At 40.8% G+C, this 17,516-nt stretch overlaps 1 protein-coding gene across 1 annotated transcript; it reads right to left on the minus strand.

Moving 5' to 3' along the window:
* Nucleotides 1–1,222: 1,222 nt before the first annotated feature.
* On the minus strand, nt 1,223–16,829 carry RGMB (repulsive guidance molecule BMP co-receptor b). The gene is made up of 3 exons (XM_036403338.2): nt 16,586–16,829; nt 13,723–14,234; nt 1,223–4,696 (listed from the first exon to the last, which is right to left on the minus strand). Exons 1-3 carry the CDS (start codon nt 16,683–16,685, stop codon nt 4,016–4,018), a joined length of 1,293 nt encoding a protein of 430 aa, XP_036259231.1. The 5' UTR covers nt 16,686–16,829; the 3' UTR covers nt 1,223–4,015.
* Between the last annotated feature and the right edge of the window lie 687 nt (nt 16,830–17,516).

The raw sequence follows: 17,516 nt of genomic DNA on the forward strand, positions 1-17,516 counted from the left end.
AGTACAACAAGCATGGGGTGGCCTTGTTGCCTTCTTCAATTCTACTTTCAAGATAATCAAACATTGAAAGTTTGAGACTAGAGGCAAGACCTAGGTCTGGTGTGAGACTTTTGCAGGCCAAGGTGTCTCCCTCAGCCAGGTCTGGAAGACAAGGACCTGTGCAGGAAGTGCTGGATCAGGTGGCTTGTCTCTAGTGAACTTAGGCTGTCCCTGGGTGTGAACCTAGGCTGGAATTTAAAATGTACCCATCAGAACTGGACTAGTTTCACTTGACTTCAGCTACTTAAAATAGCTGTTTCCTCCTCTCCTGGACAATAGCAATAGGCATTTCCAGAAGATAATTTGATCCATCTAAAATGTTGCCATTCGCTCCACCAAACACAGAAGTAGCTTACAAGTTTAGTTTGCTGAATTTAGGTGAATTACCTCTCAAGTGCTGAAGTATGCCTCCATCTCTTTTGAGGCACCTAGGACCTCTGGACCTAAGTCTGGATAAAGCTATCCCCCTGTAATACCACAAAATTGTATTTATTCAGTAATAGCTCTGAGCTATTACTCACAAGATGTGAAAGACCAAGGCAGAAGAGGAATTTCAACTTGCCTCTCCCAAACTCCAGTAGAATGCTCATCACCTCTATACTCTAAACAACTCCACCATCATCTGCCAAACACGAGTGAGCAAGTTAAAAGGTCCTGCCCAAAAGGTCCTGCAAGTAAACCAGGCAAATGACCAACATCTGACTCTGGCTGGGGTAGGTAGGTACAACTCTGAAGACTGCTTTCATTTTCTCTGCTCAGCAGCAAAACACAGATTCTTTAAGGGGGCTCACTGGACTAAAAAAAGAATTAGAGAGCCCAGAGAAACATCTGGGTTCAAGATGAAAAGGCTTTACTGTGTGTCTCAGTTTTGGATTTTGATACTTCACACACTAACTAGATATACAGAACTTCTGTAGATCCAGCCCTCAGCACATGCTAAATCAATGACATGTACATATTTTGTGTACATAAATAAATATTCTTCTATTGTTACAGTGTAGACAGACATGTACATTAAGCTTTAAAATAATTGTAAAATAATGTAATAATGTAACTGTAAAATAAGTGTAAAATAATTCCTATAAATAAGGTATTGGCACACCTCATATGACATGCTTTTTTTATATGTAGTTAATGAGTTCTTATATATACCCCTCCACAAAGACTGTAATCAATCTTACTGTTCACAGTTAATTTAGTAATAGCAGCTTTTAATGTCAATAAAGTTCAATTACAAACATAAAGAATTCTGAATCAGATCAGATGCAGTTGTTTTACATCATCACAAATTTACCTGCATACTTGTGCTCAATCTGTAGCTATGTTGCTCTTGGTAACAAGGTAATTAATGAGAACTATAAAATCTAATGGACAACACTGATCCCCACAATCCCTGTTTGTTTTGAATACAATTGAAGAGAAGTAGCAGCACAATACAGAGAATACTTACCTTGTAAAAAACACAGAATACCTGCTAAAAAAAGGGAATTGTTACTTGGCTATTGTATAGCTGGAACAGGGAAAGACACAAAAGAATTTATATCAGTCAAGACATAGATGGGCATTAAATAACCAGAGCATGAAAATTTCAGTCTAAAAGACAAGCTGTACCTACATGAAGAAAATGAATGCAAGATTTTAAACTGTGCTCTGTGTCTCTTCTCAGAAGGGAAGAAAGCCATAATGCTCCTAGACTTTTTTTCAAAACATGTCCAGTAATGAAACTCTCATTAGGCAGTACAAAGCTTGCAGAATTGCTTGCTTCACTTAGGAGTATATATAAGTAAACAGACACTGGCACAGCCTCAAAACTCATAGAACAAAGGCATAGTAGTCATAATGCTAAAGCAGGAGAATGTAAATAATTGTATCCTATTTTCTGGCAGTACAGCAGTAGTTTGAAAGGAAATGCAATACTGAAGGTCTGTAACTTGACCAATAAGAACAAAAGGTTGTACTCTCCAGTTGTATTCCACTTAACAGATGCTCTATGCACATTTTTCTTCCAGATAGGTTTTCCAGGAAGAAAAAAATAATCTTTGGTTTGACAGGCAATTGAGCCTACTGTTTCTTTTTATAATACCCTTGTTTAGGAGCCTTCTGTACACACAAAATAAAGGATTAGGCATACAGTCTCTGCCAGTCCTGCAACATGCTTACTAAGGAAGTTGTCAGACTCCACAACTACAAAGAACTATCATCACCTGTTGTTAGAAGCTCTGTTAGCATATGATTAGGAAAGTTCTAGAAGATACTCAAAAACCCTTTTGAGTGATAATATCCAAGGGTAGCTTAAGACAACGACCAGCAAACAGATAGCATCAGTAATGGCTGACTGGTTGTTGCATTAAAATACCAATGGATGATCACATTACATAGCCTTCTCCAGAGCTTGTGGTGTTAGACTGACACCTGTGAGAAAGCTCTTACAGATAGGACAGTTGCCTTCTGTGTACAGTAAACATATACATATTTAAAGCTCCTTTTGCCTTCTATGGCAATTTCCACAACTCGTTTGACTCATTCATCTTCCAGATAAGATTATTTCTCACACACCTCAACTTCCAGTTGTAATACAATCTTAGTGAAGCAACATTCACAGTTGTGATTAGGTTTATTAGGTCTGTATTTCTTTGTATGTACCTGACATAACTTCTTTTAAGTTTTGGCACTTTCAATTTACCTTTACACTGTGTGATTAGCCTTGCAGCTGAAATACTCCATATATATTTAACAGATGTTAGACTAAGTTCTGTAATCTTGTTGACTTTATAATTTATTCAAATTTCCTTACCTCTTCTTCAGTTTTACAGAAAATAATTTTCTGTTCTGGGGTTCTTCTGGTCTGAGAGTTCTCCAATAACTTGGAAAGAGGATTTTTATAATGTCTCTCAGGAGGGATGGAGAAGTAACACAGATCCCTGTGTTAAAATTCTTGTAAGTATCTCTGCAAACACTACAAAGGAACTGTACAACTGGAAGTTGTAGATCTTGAGGGAATGGTTCCTCATCTTAGCTTCCTCATCTCTTTCAATAAACTCATCTTTTTCAATAAACTGGCCTGTTTTGCAGCTGCTGGTCATAAATTTACATATCTTATATAGCAGAGGGAAACAAGCATCTGCAAGAAGTATAACAACTGTATTCGGCACATAGCTATCCAGTATCCTATCCATCCTGTTTGGCTAGGAGACAAACTGAGAATTTGTTTATAGATTACCTGCCCAGTATGTGGTCTATATATCCAATTTCTGTGCACCCCACCATGGGTCACTTATACCACCTTACTGACATTCCTCAGCAGGGGGAGGGATGGGACACGACAACTGTTCTTCTATTATAATAATTTAAAATATTTACACACTGCACAGCCACTCTATATTACACACGCACAAATACTTACTGGTATACTAATGAATCACACCTACAACATTTTGCAAAGATCGATACATTGTGGGGTTTCCAAGCATGAAAAAACCATAATCTGTAGCCTCCTAGAATACAGACAACTGGAGGGCCTGTGGAGAGAAAAAAAAAAAAAGGTGTTCCCTCTTAAGTTTAAGCTCTCTCCAGAGACCATTCACTAACTTCAAAAGATACATGTTTGGCATTAACTAAAGGTCTCTTGGGAAAACAGTTTAAAAAAATGTGTTAAACCAAGTAGTACTTAGTTACTACTTGGTAACCAAGACAAAAGAGAGCACTGCGTAACACATAGTTACTGAGGTACACACTTATATATTTAATGTGTGAAAAATAAAGTGCTTTTTTCAGGTCTCCATGCAGGGACACTATAGAACTTTTCAACAACTATAAAACAAATAGATACACAGAATACTGAATCAAACATACAGTGAACATCCTATCTGATTGATGCTGCAAGACAAAACATTCCTTCATATACATGGTATATACAAATATATTCCTCTTTACTCAATATATTATGACAATATGTATTTCAAAATTTTGTTAGAGTCTAAAAAAAATCATACAAATATGGAACAAGGATCAAGCGTAGAAGTCCAAGACTGACAAAGAATTTGCTATCCCTGCCCACACCATCATCTCCACTCCTGGGAAAGATATGCCAGTGCTCTTTGCTGGGGTGCAGTGCCTCCAAATCCTGCAAGGCACTGTGAGCAGCAGCTGTGAAGTTGTCATCACCAGTGGTGAGTAGATCAAATAAACATGAGTAAAAATATATGTCCTTCACAAGCATCTTCTCATGGCATTTGGTGGTGGCTGTTTCCAGTGTGTACCCTGATCGGGGATGAGATGCAGCATCCCAGGGAAGCAGCTTTCCCATCACAGGCAATGGCAAGTAGCCACTCTGATCAATACGTTCACTGGAAGGGCAGCCATTCAGACACAGCTGCAGATCCTGGCTCTCCTCAAAGGTCATGACCAACTCCTGGGGCATGCGAATGGCCAGGGTCAGGTAGTGCCCAAGCTGGCGGATATACACTGTGGTTCCGATGTACCTTGCATGCATCTCAATATATTTGCCACTGACTTTCTCCACAATGTGCAAACTCCTGGTGTTCTCATCTCCTCCACTTGTTGTACCATCAACAAAAGCTGCAGGCAAGTCATCAGTCATTGCTTGATATACTTTCTGATCTGTACAGTCTTGGTATGATTTGAAGATTATAGTTATCTGTGGGGGAAGGGGAAAAAAAAAGGGCAAATTTAGTGGAAAGAAATCATCATCTCAATCCCTTTTCCATTTTTTAACTGAATATGTCTGGAACTGCCCACTACCTTAAAACCTGACCGTTGTCCACAACTCTTGCCTAAGGAAAGCAGCCTGTACACATGCTTAAAGCAGTATTTTACTGGATGGCAAATGTTAGATTTGTTTTTTTGTTGGTCTGGAAGTAAGACTATTAGCACATGGCAACAGCCTCGAGGTCAGGAAAGGAAAACACTTTGTATTTAATTAAGCGTAACAACTACCTCCTGCCTCACACTTCATTAACACTTTGGAATACATCCTGCAATGACAGAGAAGCATAAGGACTGAGTAATTCCCACAGTGCTGGAAACTATGGCAAAACCAGAATGAGACCATGCAAAATCAGAGAAAGGTATAATCAGGACCAAGAACAACAACTAGTCAAATAACAGCTTAGGGATCCTGAATACATTAGTCCTAGGAAATGGGAGATTTGACATTTGAGCCCACTGTTCTAGAAAATGTGCCCACAAGAGAAACAATGCAAGACTGAAAGACACCCAAAGATGTGTCTTTGAAGAGTGAGTGACGTTCAGCTTCAAAATCATTAGCATGAAGCAATTAATTATTTTTTTTTAAGATTAGAACTAGCCTTTTAAACCTTCCTATTTATTGGAGTAGGTCACAACAAAAGAAAAAGCAGGTCCTCCAGTCCTGCTTGAAGGGAATAACTAGGCTATATGGCAGACCAAGTTTGGAGTATCTAGCAGCTTTCTTGAAACAAAAATTAGAATTAGAATTCACATCCAAGTATTACAAACAGATATGCTACTCCCTTTAGAGGAAGAATGACTAGAGGGGAATGACTTCTTGAAAAGCTCAAAAGACATTTTGCACCAAGAATAGATATTTTAATAATTATTTTCATCATTGATTGATTATATCCAATGATTTACAGTCTATGATTTAAGTAGTCTGCCATGAGACTCACATTACTTCAAAACATATCAGAAGGGATTTTTAAACTAAGGTTAAATTTAAAATCTGTTCCACAGCACCCTCATATTTTAATTTCAATTAACCATCACACTTCTGCACAACTTTTATTTCTGTCTCTCTGTTTTAAAGTAAGAGCAAGAGGTTAAATCAAGAGCCAGTCACAATTTGAATAAAACCTCTGCCCTCATTAGCCTCACCTCTCTACACCACTTGTATAAGACACAAGTCTTCCCACCTCCCTCCTTCCATTGCAACAACTTCTTCGGAGTATGCAGACGTATCCTAAGCAATTTATTTTTCATTTATTTTCAATATTTGGTTCATCTCAGGTGGTTGATGCTTTGTCAGTGTTTGTCTCACAGCATGGACACTACTTACTATTTTGACTTCATATATTCTCACTAGTGCTGATTGGATTTTTCCAATGGTTCTTCCTTGCATTAATCAATTGTACAGTATAAGATGTATCAGCTATATACCTTGAGACCATCTGTAGTCAAGTAATTTGGTAAAGTGATGATTGTGAACCATAGCTGAGCTGGAATGCTTACGCCCAAAATCCAGAAAACACACAAGTGCCCCTCTTGCTGTAAAGATTATCTCACAGCTTTGTTCTTAGTAAAGTAAGCTCAGTAACCCACAGAAGAGAAACTTGAGGTCTCTCAAATGATTAATATTTCTGCATATAATCCAGGCCATAATGCAGTAAAAGGCCTTTTATTTTGTGTAACACAGTTTGAATGAAAGAGACTTCAATCTCAGCCTGCTCAGACAAAGAAGCATTGCTGTTTCCTTGAGCACATTTGCATTGTTCTGCCAGAAAAGAATAATTTACAAACCTACAGAAGTAAAGCTCTAAGTCTCCTTAGCCTGGAGCCAAAAAGAAGTCTCATTGTTTTAATGAGATACTGAACTGGCTGTTTGATTAAATATTTAAGTAAGGCACCTGGCAAAATTTATCAGGAAGCAGCTATCAAATTGCTCTCTCCAGAACTCCCTCATTTAAAAGTATGAAATGCACACAATTTCAGAACACAGAGAAGGAACAAGAAGCCTTCATCCTAATTTAAGATTAGCAATAACAATGGATGCTGAATGACAGCTGAAATACTATTATATGAATAAAGGCCTCCATGTCCATTGCAAGGACTCTCTAAACAGAGACTCAACAGAGACCATTAAGATTTTCCAAGGACATAATTGTATTTAAACATTGCAGCTCAAGACACTGATTTTTAATATTCTACTGTCTATTGGGTGGCATCCATCTAATCCATAGGCCAGATCAGTAAAACCAGAGTGCTGCATGGGCTTTGCCTTATCACACATTCCTATCTCAGTATCATGCCCTGGTACTGATAGATACTTCAGAACCTGTTGCAAAGGGAGATGAAGCAAAATAACCTTGGGAATTTAGAGAGAAAGCTCTGCAATGAATCAGAGAGCATTAAAAAGTGAGAATCTACCTACAGTACTTTTCATATTCTGTCTGGTTCCCAAGAACACCTTCACAAAGCTGCTTATGCAGTACTGTTTACAGACTAGATTAGCTGCCCTTTCTAAACTTAGGATGGAAAAATCGAAATGCCAAAATCTTCACATGAAGAAAGATCTTTGAAACTATCAGTGTATCAACCTTGTTCTTTGGGCACATACAGAGGTCTTCTGCAGTGAGGCACCCTAAAAGATGAAAGTAAAGGTTTCCAGAGGCTTATCTGAGGATACAATAAACAAACATCAGCTATAGTAAGATTAAACCGAAGAAATCCCACACATAAAATTTACACATTTCACTTTGGACTTCATCCTCCCACTCCTACTGATGCCAGTACTGATGAGTACACTGCTCAAAAAGCTTTCTTAAATTCCACTGCACATACAAAACCTTTCATAGATGGTGTTACTGAGCTGTAAAACTACCATTTCTAGAGAAGACCCTACTGCATTTGTAGAAGGTTTAAGGCTTGCATGCCTTAAACAAAACCAACACTTTCAACTCTTGAGTTCTTGTACTTATCTTCCTGTGGGAATCAGACATGGAAGGGTTTGCTCTGCAGCCTTAGAAGCTTAGATTGATGAAAAAATACAATACACAGATACTAAGCAGAAAAATCATAAACTTGTATTTCCACAGTTGTAGGTGAGAATATGCCTTAAGTAAGTGAGAAACTGTACTGGTAAGATGGTGAAGGGTTTATAATGTAGGGGTGTGGTTGTATGGAATAAGCTAAGAGTTTAGAAGTTATAATAGAAGCATATGTGTGACTGTGAGTTAGAAGACCATTAGATGAAAGTATCCACAGTGCAGCAGAAGTAAGTAAAGGTGATAGGTAAGAAAAGTAAAATAAATCCTGTGGCAACTGTCTATTGGTTTAGAAAGTTATATATTGACTTGTAACGAAGAAACTTGTGACTACTTTGTGCTACAGCCGACTGCCTGCTCCTCTAAAATCTCACGGCCTCTGAGACTGATGAGCAATAAATTGTTCCTAGACTGATGGTAGTCCCATCCCTACATTTCTAGTGGCAACAGTGATATCTTCCCTAGTGTCACAATTCAATTACAATGACGAAGGTATCACTATGTTGTTATTTTACTATGCATTTCACAGAATTCTAGAGTTGTTTGGGTAGAAAAAGACCTCTAACATCATTAACTTCATTATAACACTGCCAAGCTTGGGGAGGAGTGAGTGAAAAAGTGCCTAGTGGAAAAGGACCTAGGGATGCTGGTTGTTCAGCTGGCTGAATGAGTCAGAGTGGGCCTAGGGAGCCAAGAAGACCAAGGACATCCTGCCTTGGGTGCCAAAGTGCAGCCATATGGACCAGGGCAGGACTGTACCTGGTACTCAACACTGCTAAGGTGACACCTCAAAAGCTATGTTGAGTTTTGCACCTCTCATAACCGGAAAGACATTGAGGTGCTGGAGCAAGTCCAGAGGAGGGAAAAAGAGCTGGGAAGGATCTGAAGCACAAGCCTGATGAATAGAGGCTGAGGGCACTGGGGCTGTTCAGCCTGGAGAAAAGGAAGCTCAAGGGAGACCTCACTGCTCTCTACAAGTCTCTGGAAAGAGGTTGTAGCCAGGTAAGAGTCAGTCTCTCCTTTCAAATAGCAAGTGACAAGATGAGAAGAAATGGCCTTAAGCTGTGCTGTGAAGATTTAGATTGAATATTAGAGAAAATTTCTTCACTGAAAGAGTTGTCAAGCACTGGAGCAGGCTTCTAAACCTCTTGAGTCATTATTCCCAAAAACGTTTTAAAGGCATGCAGACCTTTAAAAAAGATCACATTTAGCGGTGGAATAGACAGTTTGCAACTGGACTCAATGATCTTAAAGGTATTTTCCAACCTAAAAGATTCTATTGCAGCCTCCAATGAAACTGTAGTATAAAGCTACTTCTATGTAATAAGACAAATTAATCTCTGCCTTAAGCAAAATGTCCATAAAGATGAAAAGAATAATGATGTGACAAGTTACCTGATTCTTCTACTTCTTAAAACATTTAGAACATTTATCTTCCAATTACCTTTTAGTTATTTTTCTATTACACTGTGCTCACTCTGCAATAATTTCCTGCAAAAATGAAACCACGCTACAAAAGAGATATTTAAAGTTTTTTGACTCTGGGTAAAAGAACATTTATCTCCAAAATTCCTTTACCCTGCTGATAGCACCAATTCCCAGGTTCCACGGTTTATACCCAAGAAATCACTACAGTGAAAAGCTCTGTAGTTTTTTTCCTTCTCTGTGTGCTTAAATTCACTCTCTCACCCTCAAGCTATCTATTATAAAACACCTGGACAGGAAAACCCTCATTTCCAATTAATGCAAACAAGAAGACACCTCCAAACAAGAAAGAAAGCTTTCCATTGGCAAGCCTAAGCATCCCTGCCTCAGTTCCTATTCAGGGACAATTACTTTAGTGATATCCAGAATACCTGTCACAGGTGCAAAAGGCTATAAAGACTTTGTACTCCTCCAAATAAAGCACACAATAAATAAAAATTTAAAAACCTCAATGTACTATTTCATGCACTATACAATACCCTTCCTACATGCTCCCTGTAATAGACATTTATTCTCAGGGAATTCAAAACTCCTTCCAAGACAGGGAAGCTCTTTATCTACAGCTGCAGAAATCACACATGAATAATGCCAGTGACCTACTCAAAACACGTGCAGGAAGTCCATCAGAAAAAAAAAGAAAAGAAAGAAGAGCCTAAACTTAAACTCAGTTTCCCAGTTATCTGCTGATGATCTTCCTTTTCCATCTGAAAGTCCCTAGGATCCTATGCCAAGGGGCATAAGCACATCAGGCAAGCTCAAAAAACTGGAGTTTCAAAGTTTCAGCTAGACCACAGAACATAAAATAGCTCTGCTCATGGTGAAAGACATATGTTACTATGAGTAACACAAATGTGCAAAAGATCTACAAACAAATTGTCAAGAGCATTTTTGTAAGTACACAACTCTCACAAGATGTGCTCTTCCAATTAAGGGATTCAAGGGAAATTTTTCCTGCTTTTCGTACTTTCATGCCAGATGCAAGTTGATGGGTAGGGGAGAGACAACATGTGTTTATTCCTCACATTCTTACTTGAAGTGTCCTCCTGGCATTCTCTTATCCTTTATGAACTTACCGGATAGTCCTCAGGCTGCTAGGGTTCCCATAGCCTCTTAGGTTTTGGAGAGAGAAGAAAACTTCACATGTAAAGTTGCCTTCATTGTCAACTCCCTCAAAGATTGGTACAGCAGAAAGCTAGGATAAAAGTGAAAAGTAACTCCCTACAAGGGCAAGGGCAAGTTTGCACCTTTCAAAAGGACAACGGGCTGAAGATTAACCATTCTGTTTCTATGGCTTCTTAAACCACTTCCCTGAAAAATGCATTCAGGAAAAATTAAATTTTCTACTCTTGTTGTACTTCCTTTCATTAGACCTCTTTAGACAGGACTAATTAAGTTAGTATTGGCTTGGGCTTCTGTACAATTTAAGCTCAGCATATACCTTTGTTTTTATTTCCCATTAAACATCTATTTCAAATACATGCAATTTAAAAACAGCCAAACTAACAAAAAGGAATAGTCTGAAAACTTTTCATATGGTGAAGGTAGGTGACCTATTGGATGCTCTCAGGTAGGGATTACTCTATGTGGATAAATGTCAATGAAGTGTAGCTCTTTAGAGCTACCCGGTGGCCAAAATAATTTAAGTACATCCAACAGCAGATAGTCAACCACAGTTAAAATGGAATACTTGCAGAGGAAGATGTTACTGGAGTGAATGAAGCAGTGGTAGTGTAGCTTAACAGGCCTTTTCTATTTCATTATAGTAGTCTGCTCCTACTAGAAATAACAGAGTCAAGAGCATGTACTACAGATATTAAAGCTTATCTTCTAAGTCACTTGTACATTCAAACAACTTTCCTTGCCTACAACAGGTGTGGTAAATTCTGTTATCTGTCAAAAAAAAGGAAAAATATTCAAGGACTAGGCAACTGTGGTGGTTTTCAGCTTTATTGCTTTTAGTTCTGTGCTGCAACATGTTTGTAATGTCCTGTTCCATGTACCCCTACATTATTCCCTAGCTGGTTTCACCCTACATTGTACCAACCATCTCTATCAATCACCCTTGCTCCTGCCTCTTTTTCCAGACACTTTGATGTCAATCCCTGTAATCCTGCCCCTACACCTGTCAATCTTGGTAATCCTCGCCCCTTTGTCTAGATTCTTCCATGTCAATTATGTAATTTTCCTCCTCTTACTAGTCGGTTACATCTGCTCTCCTCCCCTCTCCTATTCCATTGGTTATATGATAATTTAGTCCCTCTTATGCCCCTCCCCACTTGTTAACTACTGGTTGTTAGGCTGACTCCTCCCCACAGTCAGCTCCCCTTTATAAATTAATGTATCTGCATACTCCTTGCTCCTCTGTGTTGTCTGCCTGCTGGTTTGCTTCTTTGTAACCATCTGCGGTCTCCTCTCCGGGAAGGAATAAAAACAACTTGGAAACTGCAGCCAGAGAATCCCTCTCTTTCTCCTTAACCACTCCCGCTCGACGAGGACTCCTTCGGTCACCTGCTCGGCCAGGTCACGAGAAGGGGTTCCTACCAGTGGCCAAACTGCTACCTTCGGCCCTCGCCTGTGGCTCAAGGTGGGGAGCGGCCACTTGGAGGCACATGCCGAGGAAGGGGGTTGAAGCTAGCTAGCAACCAGCGTCACCCCCTCTCCCGAGATCAGGGGTGCAGCATCATGCAACATGTAAGATATATCAGCATTAGAAATATTTCTAGTATTGTAAATAACAGATCTTGTTTTATTTGATTGCTTCTGCACACTTAGCTGCACTTGGGCAAATGACAGGGATTACCGGAAGGAAAAAAATACCCAAATCAAAGAAAAAGAAAAAAAACCCCTCTTATCGAGAATAAATAAAGACAGAAGGCACACTTTTTAAAATCATACTTTTCCTCAGTATGTGCATATATTTATTCCTGGTGTTCTCCTCTTTATCTCTTTGAAAAGACATATATGTTCTAGCATAATGTGCTACCATAATCAATAATTTTCAGAATGGGGCTAAACTTATGATCACCTATCTACTACAACCACACCCTAGCCATCCATACAATTTGCACACAAGAATCTCAACTTTTTCCTCTACTACTATCAGAAACAAGGAAATGAAGAAAATTCAGGGAGAGTTTAGTAAAACTGAGCATAAAAGCTTACTGCAGATTATGAAATGCAGCTTTTTCTTCCACTTTAAAAAAAGCCACTGGAGGAGACTGCAGGAGATATAAGTCTCTTTTGCAAAGCACACTCATATTACTCTCATTGCTTATTTTATACACCTTCAGAACTCATTCACAATGAAGAGTGGTTTTGAAACTGGTATAACTTAAGAAAGTGTAATTCTGAACTTTGGTCCAATCTCTGTTCATTCATCCAAGCATTGCCATTACTTCAATACTTCAGAACCCAGGCCAAACTTAATAGTAAAACTGATTTTTCTATATTAATACTACTGCCCAGCCAACTCCACAGACAATGCTCTACCCTACTGTGACAGACAACTCCTGCTTCTGAGTCCAGTAATTAACAAAACCTACTTCTAGGTTCAACAATACAGTGAAAATTCTCTAGTGTAATTGTCTTGAGGCTGTGTACACATAGCCTGATACAGCTTGACAATACAAGAGCTATGCTACCACAATTTTTAAAAAAGCCCTTTCCCTGCAAAAGAGATATGTGACAATATCAGCTTCAAATGCATGATTAAGTAATTGATGGACACACTTGCTACCCACATCCAGCAGGAAGAAACAAGGACTCCTCTTAAGTTAAAGAAATAGCATCAGTTATTAAATACTAGCGGATGTATTCCTACTCAAGACTCCTCAAAGTATCTGAGAGGCATATAATCCTAAATTTTGCCTGTCTCAACAAGGGTTTAATATTCTTGGCACAATTTTAGGGCCACTGCTTGTTTAGTAAAGCTGAGGTACTAAGTCCTTATCACAAACATTTAGCTTGCTACCTCCTTCAGTCCTTTTGTTTTGGCTCTGAATCATCAGTGTTTTGGTAACCTGTTTTGTTTTAGCTCTGAAGTTTAGAAAATTAATAAAAAGCAGACACATATATTCTTTCCATCTTTAAATTCCCCTCCAACCCAAAGCATTGTATGATTTTTTTAAACTTCTAGTTAGTGCAGAGGCAGTCACAGACGTAAAATAATCAATAACTGTTTAAAGTGTTACATCAGTATCATTACAGGCTTGTGTGGTGATACGCACAGATTTTCTTGTCTTAAGAAGGAGCAGAGGGAAGGAAAAAACCTGTTTTGTTTGCTCACTAAAGAAGATGCTAAGAGTTTTACTTTTTTATTTACTACTACATAGAAGATTCTGAAGCTAATACACTTCTTCACTCTTAAGAGCTAAATGACTTACTTAAGTGTCTTGGCCTTTTACTTCTGCATGCATGCACAGTGCACAAAAATAATCTGTACCTTGTTTGTAGCAGTAGCGCTGGATCCTGGGACCACAGGCACATTGGTCACTTGCACTGATAAGTATTTATTGTCTATGAGGGGCCAAGCGCCTTCCACTTTGCATGTCTGGAAGTGATCTTTAAAAGTCCTCAGATGAGGATCCCCAAACAAACCACAAAACAGGTAAGTAGGAGGAGGTGTCTTCTCTCCCCCCTGACGTTCTCTCGCTTCTGTGTGGCCACTGTAATTGCAGAGATCATGGGTCATTTCAGAGTTGGTGGAGGACGTAGGTCCATTTTTCGTACAGTTTCTCTGGTTCATGAGATCACCAATCCCAAGCACTGCAGAATGGTAGACTAGGTTTCCACGGCATACTTTGGAATTGCGATAGGTACACACAGAGTATGCCCGCAGGGCCTTGCAGAATTCCAAATCAAAGTCCTCAAGAGCTGTGTTTAGATGTGAGGTAAAGGATACAAAATCAGTGGTGCACTTCTGGATTCCACAAGATGTGTGCAGCTCACAGTCACCTAAGCATGAAATAGACAGCAGAAAGACATAAAGCAAACCTCCTCTATGGCAATACCCCTTTCCACTCCCACAAGTACCTTAAAAAAGAAACTTAAAAGTGCTCACCCATTAGGGAAACATTGCATTTTGGAAAAAAAAAAGGTTGAAAGATAGAAAGATAACAACAGAGACTATCTCAGATGACAGGACTCGTGATGTCTTAATCCATTACTTCATATTGTCCAGACGAAAATTAAGAGCACTAAGTCCTGCAAAGTACAAGCCAAACATTTCTTTCTAGATACCAAGATACCAAGATGATGATGCAGTTCTGTGTTCAAGTCAATAAGAAAGTCTCCATTTAGTCTTTAAGTGCTTTACACAATTCACTGAATTTTTATATAGAATTCTGCCCCTCCGAAGAATGTGGTAAAGGCAACAAAAAAACGTTGTTTAGACGTTAGACATCAAATGTCTAAAAATGTTTAGACAAAAACGAGACTGAATAAAACAAAAACCAAGTTCTCTTTTAGAAACTGGGGGTGGGGGGGGGGGGGAAGAATGAGTAGGTAAGCGGACAAGCAGTTTGCTTTATTTCCCTGGCACTGCCATAGCTAAAGCTTCACTGCTCATTTTTTGGGGACTAAAGCGGGAAAAAACCCAGCTGTCTGAAGTGCAAATTTTCAGCTAACCCACCTATACATTGCAGTTCCTGTACCTTTCAGAGCACAATTCAGTAATAAGACAGGGGGGAGAGAAACTCTCTGCCCACAAAAGCTTGAAGTAATTATCAGATGTATACAACTCCTACGTAGTTCAGTTTACATGAACAAACCAGACAGATTTTATCTGATTACCTGATTTCCATAAAAAAGCAGTTAACATCCTTGCAAGCAAATCGAAGTTTTACAGTTTTCTCCTCCACAGTTCTCACACGTATGATCTGAAATCCTTCCAGATTCTCATGGCAGTTAACAACAGCTTTCTGAAGGTAACTTTTACCAAAGAACTTACTAGGGGCAAAAATTAAATGAACAAGACACACTAAGGGCAACAGAACACCACTTTTCGCACAGGTTAAAACCAGGAGGACCCTAATCTAGGAGAGATCACATTTCCTGCCATCCAAAGAGAAAATGGACCTTCATAAAGAATAGGTGCACAGCTTCATGCAACAGCTGTTCAAGCCTGCAAAACTATCTACTAAAATTCATCTGTGGGAACATTTAACTGAAATTTTCCACTGTCATAAAGCAGGTTTGGAATGCCACAGAGACACATAGAAAAGTTAAAAAAAAAAGGGAAAACAAAACGCATGAGAAACTCCTGAGCCATGTGAAGTAGAAAATAGCCTGAATAACAACATTTTTCATTTTTAAATAGCTGTTTTCGGCAATGCACCCAGTGATAAGAGGATATCAGCAATTTCTTTACCTGCCCCTTAGCTGACCTTCCTGAGTCAGTATTCTGGTGACTTACTCTGAATACCTAAACCATGAATTTATAAGAGCACTGTTTTGCCAGTGATGCATAGCTAACACAAATTTGTCAAAATCCCAAGACAACGCGAAGCTGAATGAGGAATCCCCCACCTATAGCTAAGTATGACCATGACTCGTGTAGGTAAGCTAAAAATTTCTTTGTGCAAGCCATACATACCTCTACAGAATACGGGAAAAAAACCCGAATAATCAACTTCTGTGTTTTCAGATACACAAAAAAGACCCACACCAAGCAAAATGACAGAGGGAATACTGGGTTTAGAGCCAGACTTTCAAAGCATCAAAACTTTTATTTCCCTTTAGTTGTATTCATAATTTTTTAATCACAAATAAATCAGGCTAGCTGAGCAAGTCTGTTAAGTTATCAAGCAGTCCAATAAACCACAGAATGACAGAATTTTTAGGGCTGGAAGGGTCCTCTGGGGATCATCTAGTCCAACCCCCCTGCCAAGGCAGGATCACTTGGACCAGGTGACACAGGAACGTGTCCAGGTAGGGTTTGAATGTCGCGAGAGAGGGAAACTCCATGACCTCCCTGCCAGCCTGTTCCAGTGCTCTACTACCCTTGATGCAAAGAAGTTCTTCCTAATGTTGAGGTAAAGCTTTTTGTATTTCAGTTTACAGCCATTGTTCCTCTTCCTGTCGCTCGGTACCAATGAAGAAATCTGGCACCATCCTCTCGGATGGAGATATTTATACTGCACTAACGAGATCCCCTCTCAGTCGTCTCTCCTCTGGACTACACAGGCCCAGCTCGCGAATCCTTCCTTCATGAAAGGCTCCACCGGAAGGGAAAGGACCCGCTAGCTCCTCGCCTCTCCGCGCACACGGCTGCGCCCCTGTCCCTCCCAGCCCCACACTACCGGTACCTGCGCCCAGCAGCAGCAGCCCCAGTGTGGCGAGCAGCCGCCACAGAGCGGCGAGCGGCGCCTCAGCCCTGGGGGCGCGGGAGGGCACAGCGCTCCCCATGCCCGGCCATGCAGATTCCTGGGCTGGCGGAAGGACGGCGCCACGGCATGAGGCGGCGGAGGCGCGGGCGGGCGGACGACGTTTTCCACGGTGCTTCGCCGCCTCCGCCTTCGCCTCCGCCTCTTCCTGCGGCGAGACAGCAACCACAGCAGCGGGGCGTGACGCGACGCGCACAAATAGACCCCCGATGGGGGCGGGGGAGGGGGGGGAGCGGTGGCGGCGCCTGCGCCGCCTTCTATTGGCTACCTGAGCTGTCCGTCACGGCTGGACCCGGCGCCCGACGCCCCCTGGCGGCAACGACACGCCCACTGCGCGTCCCGCCGCCGCTGCCGTGTCACTAACGGTCGAGTGCGTGCGCACAACGAGCCGCATCCCTGAGGCGGGACGGGTCGCGAGAGGCCGCCAGGGGGCATTGCCGGGACAAGGCAGGGAACAGCGCCGGGATAGGAAAGGAAACACCCCAGGATGGGGTGGGGAACACCACCAGGAAGAAGAGAGGGCGCCCCGGCGGAATAGGTTAGGAACACCGCTGGGATAAGAAAGAGGGCACCGGCAGGATAGGGCAGGGACACCTCAGGGATGGGACGGGGAAAACCTCCGGCGCAGACAGGGGACATGGCCGGAGAGGGCAAATGCTGGGTGCACTGCTGGGAACAGGGCAGAGGGTACCAGTGGAACAGAGAAGATGGCACCACAGGGACAAGGGTGGGTGACAGAACACCGAGACAGAGCAGGGGACATCGCCGAGGTGAGAATTAGGAAAAGAATCTGGAGGAGAAGATAAATGCCATCATGTCAGGATATTTTTTGAGCATCCAAAGGTAAATTTCT

Source organism: Molothrus ater, chromosome Z (genome assembly GCF_012460135.2).
Source record: "Molothrus ater isolate BHLD 08-10-18 breed brown headed cowbird chromosome Z, BPBGC_Mater_1.1, whole genome shotgun sequence".
Lineage (NCBI taxonomy): Eukaryota > Metazoa > Chordata > Aves > Passeriformes > Icteridae > Molothrus > Molothrus ater.

Bases quoted from the DNA above. Each gene is read 5' to 3' on its own strand.
- RGMB (XM_036403338.2), bottom strand. From the start codon at position 16,685: ATGGGGAGCGCTGTGCCCTCCCGCGCCCCCAGGGCTGAGGCGCCGCTC. The intron at 14,235-16,585 runs GTACCGGTAGTG...TTTCATGCTTAG, and splicing joins GCTGCTGCTGCTGGGCGCAG to GTGACTGTGAGCTGCACACA. The intron at 4,697-13,722 runs GTACAGATTATT...CTTCCCCCACAG, and splicing joins GCGCTACTGCTACAAACAAG to ATAACTATAATCTTCAAATC.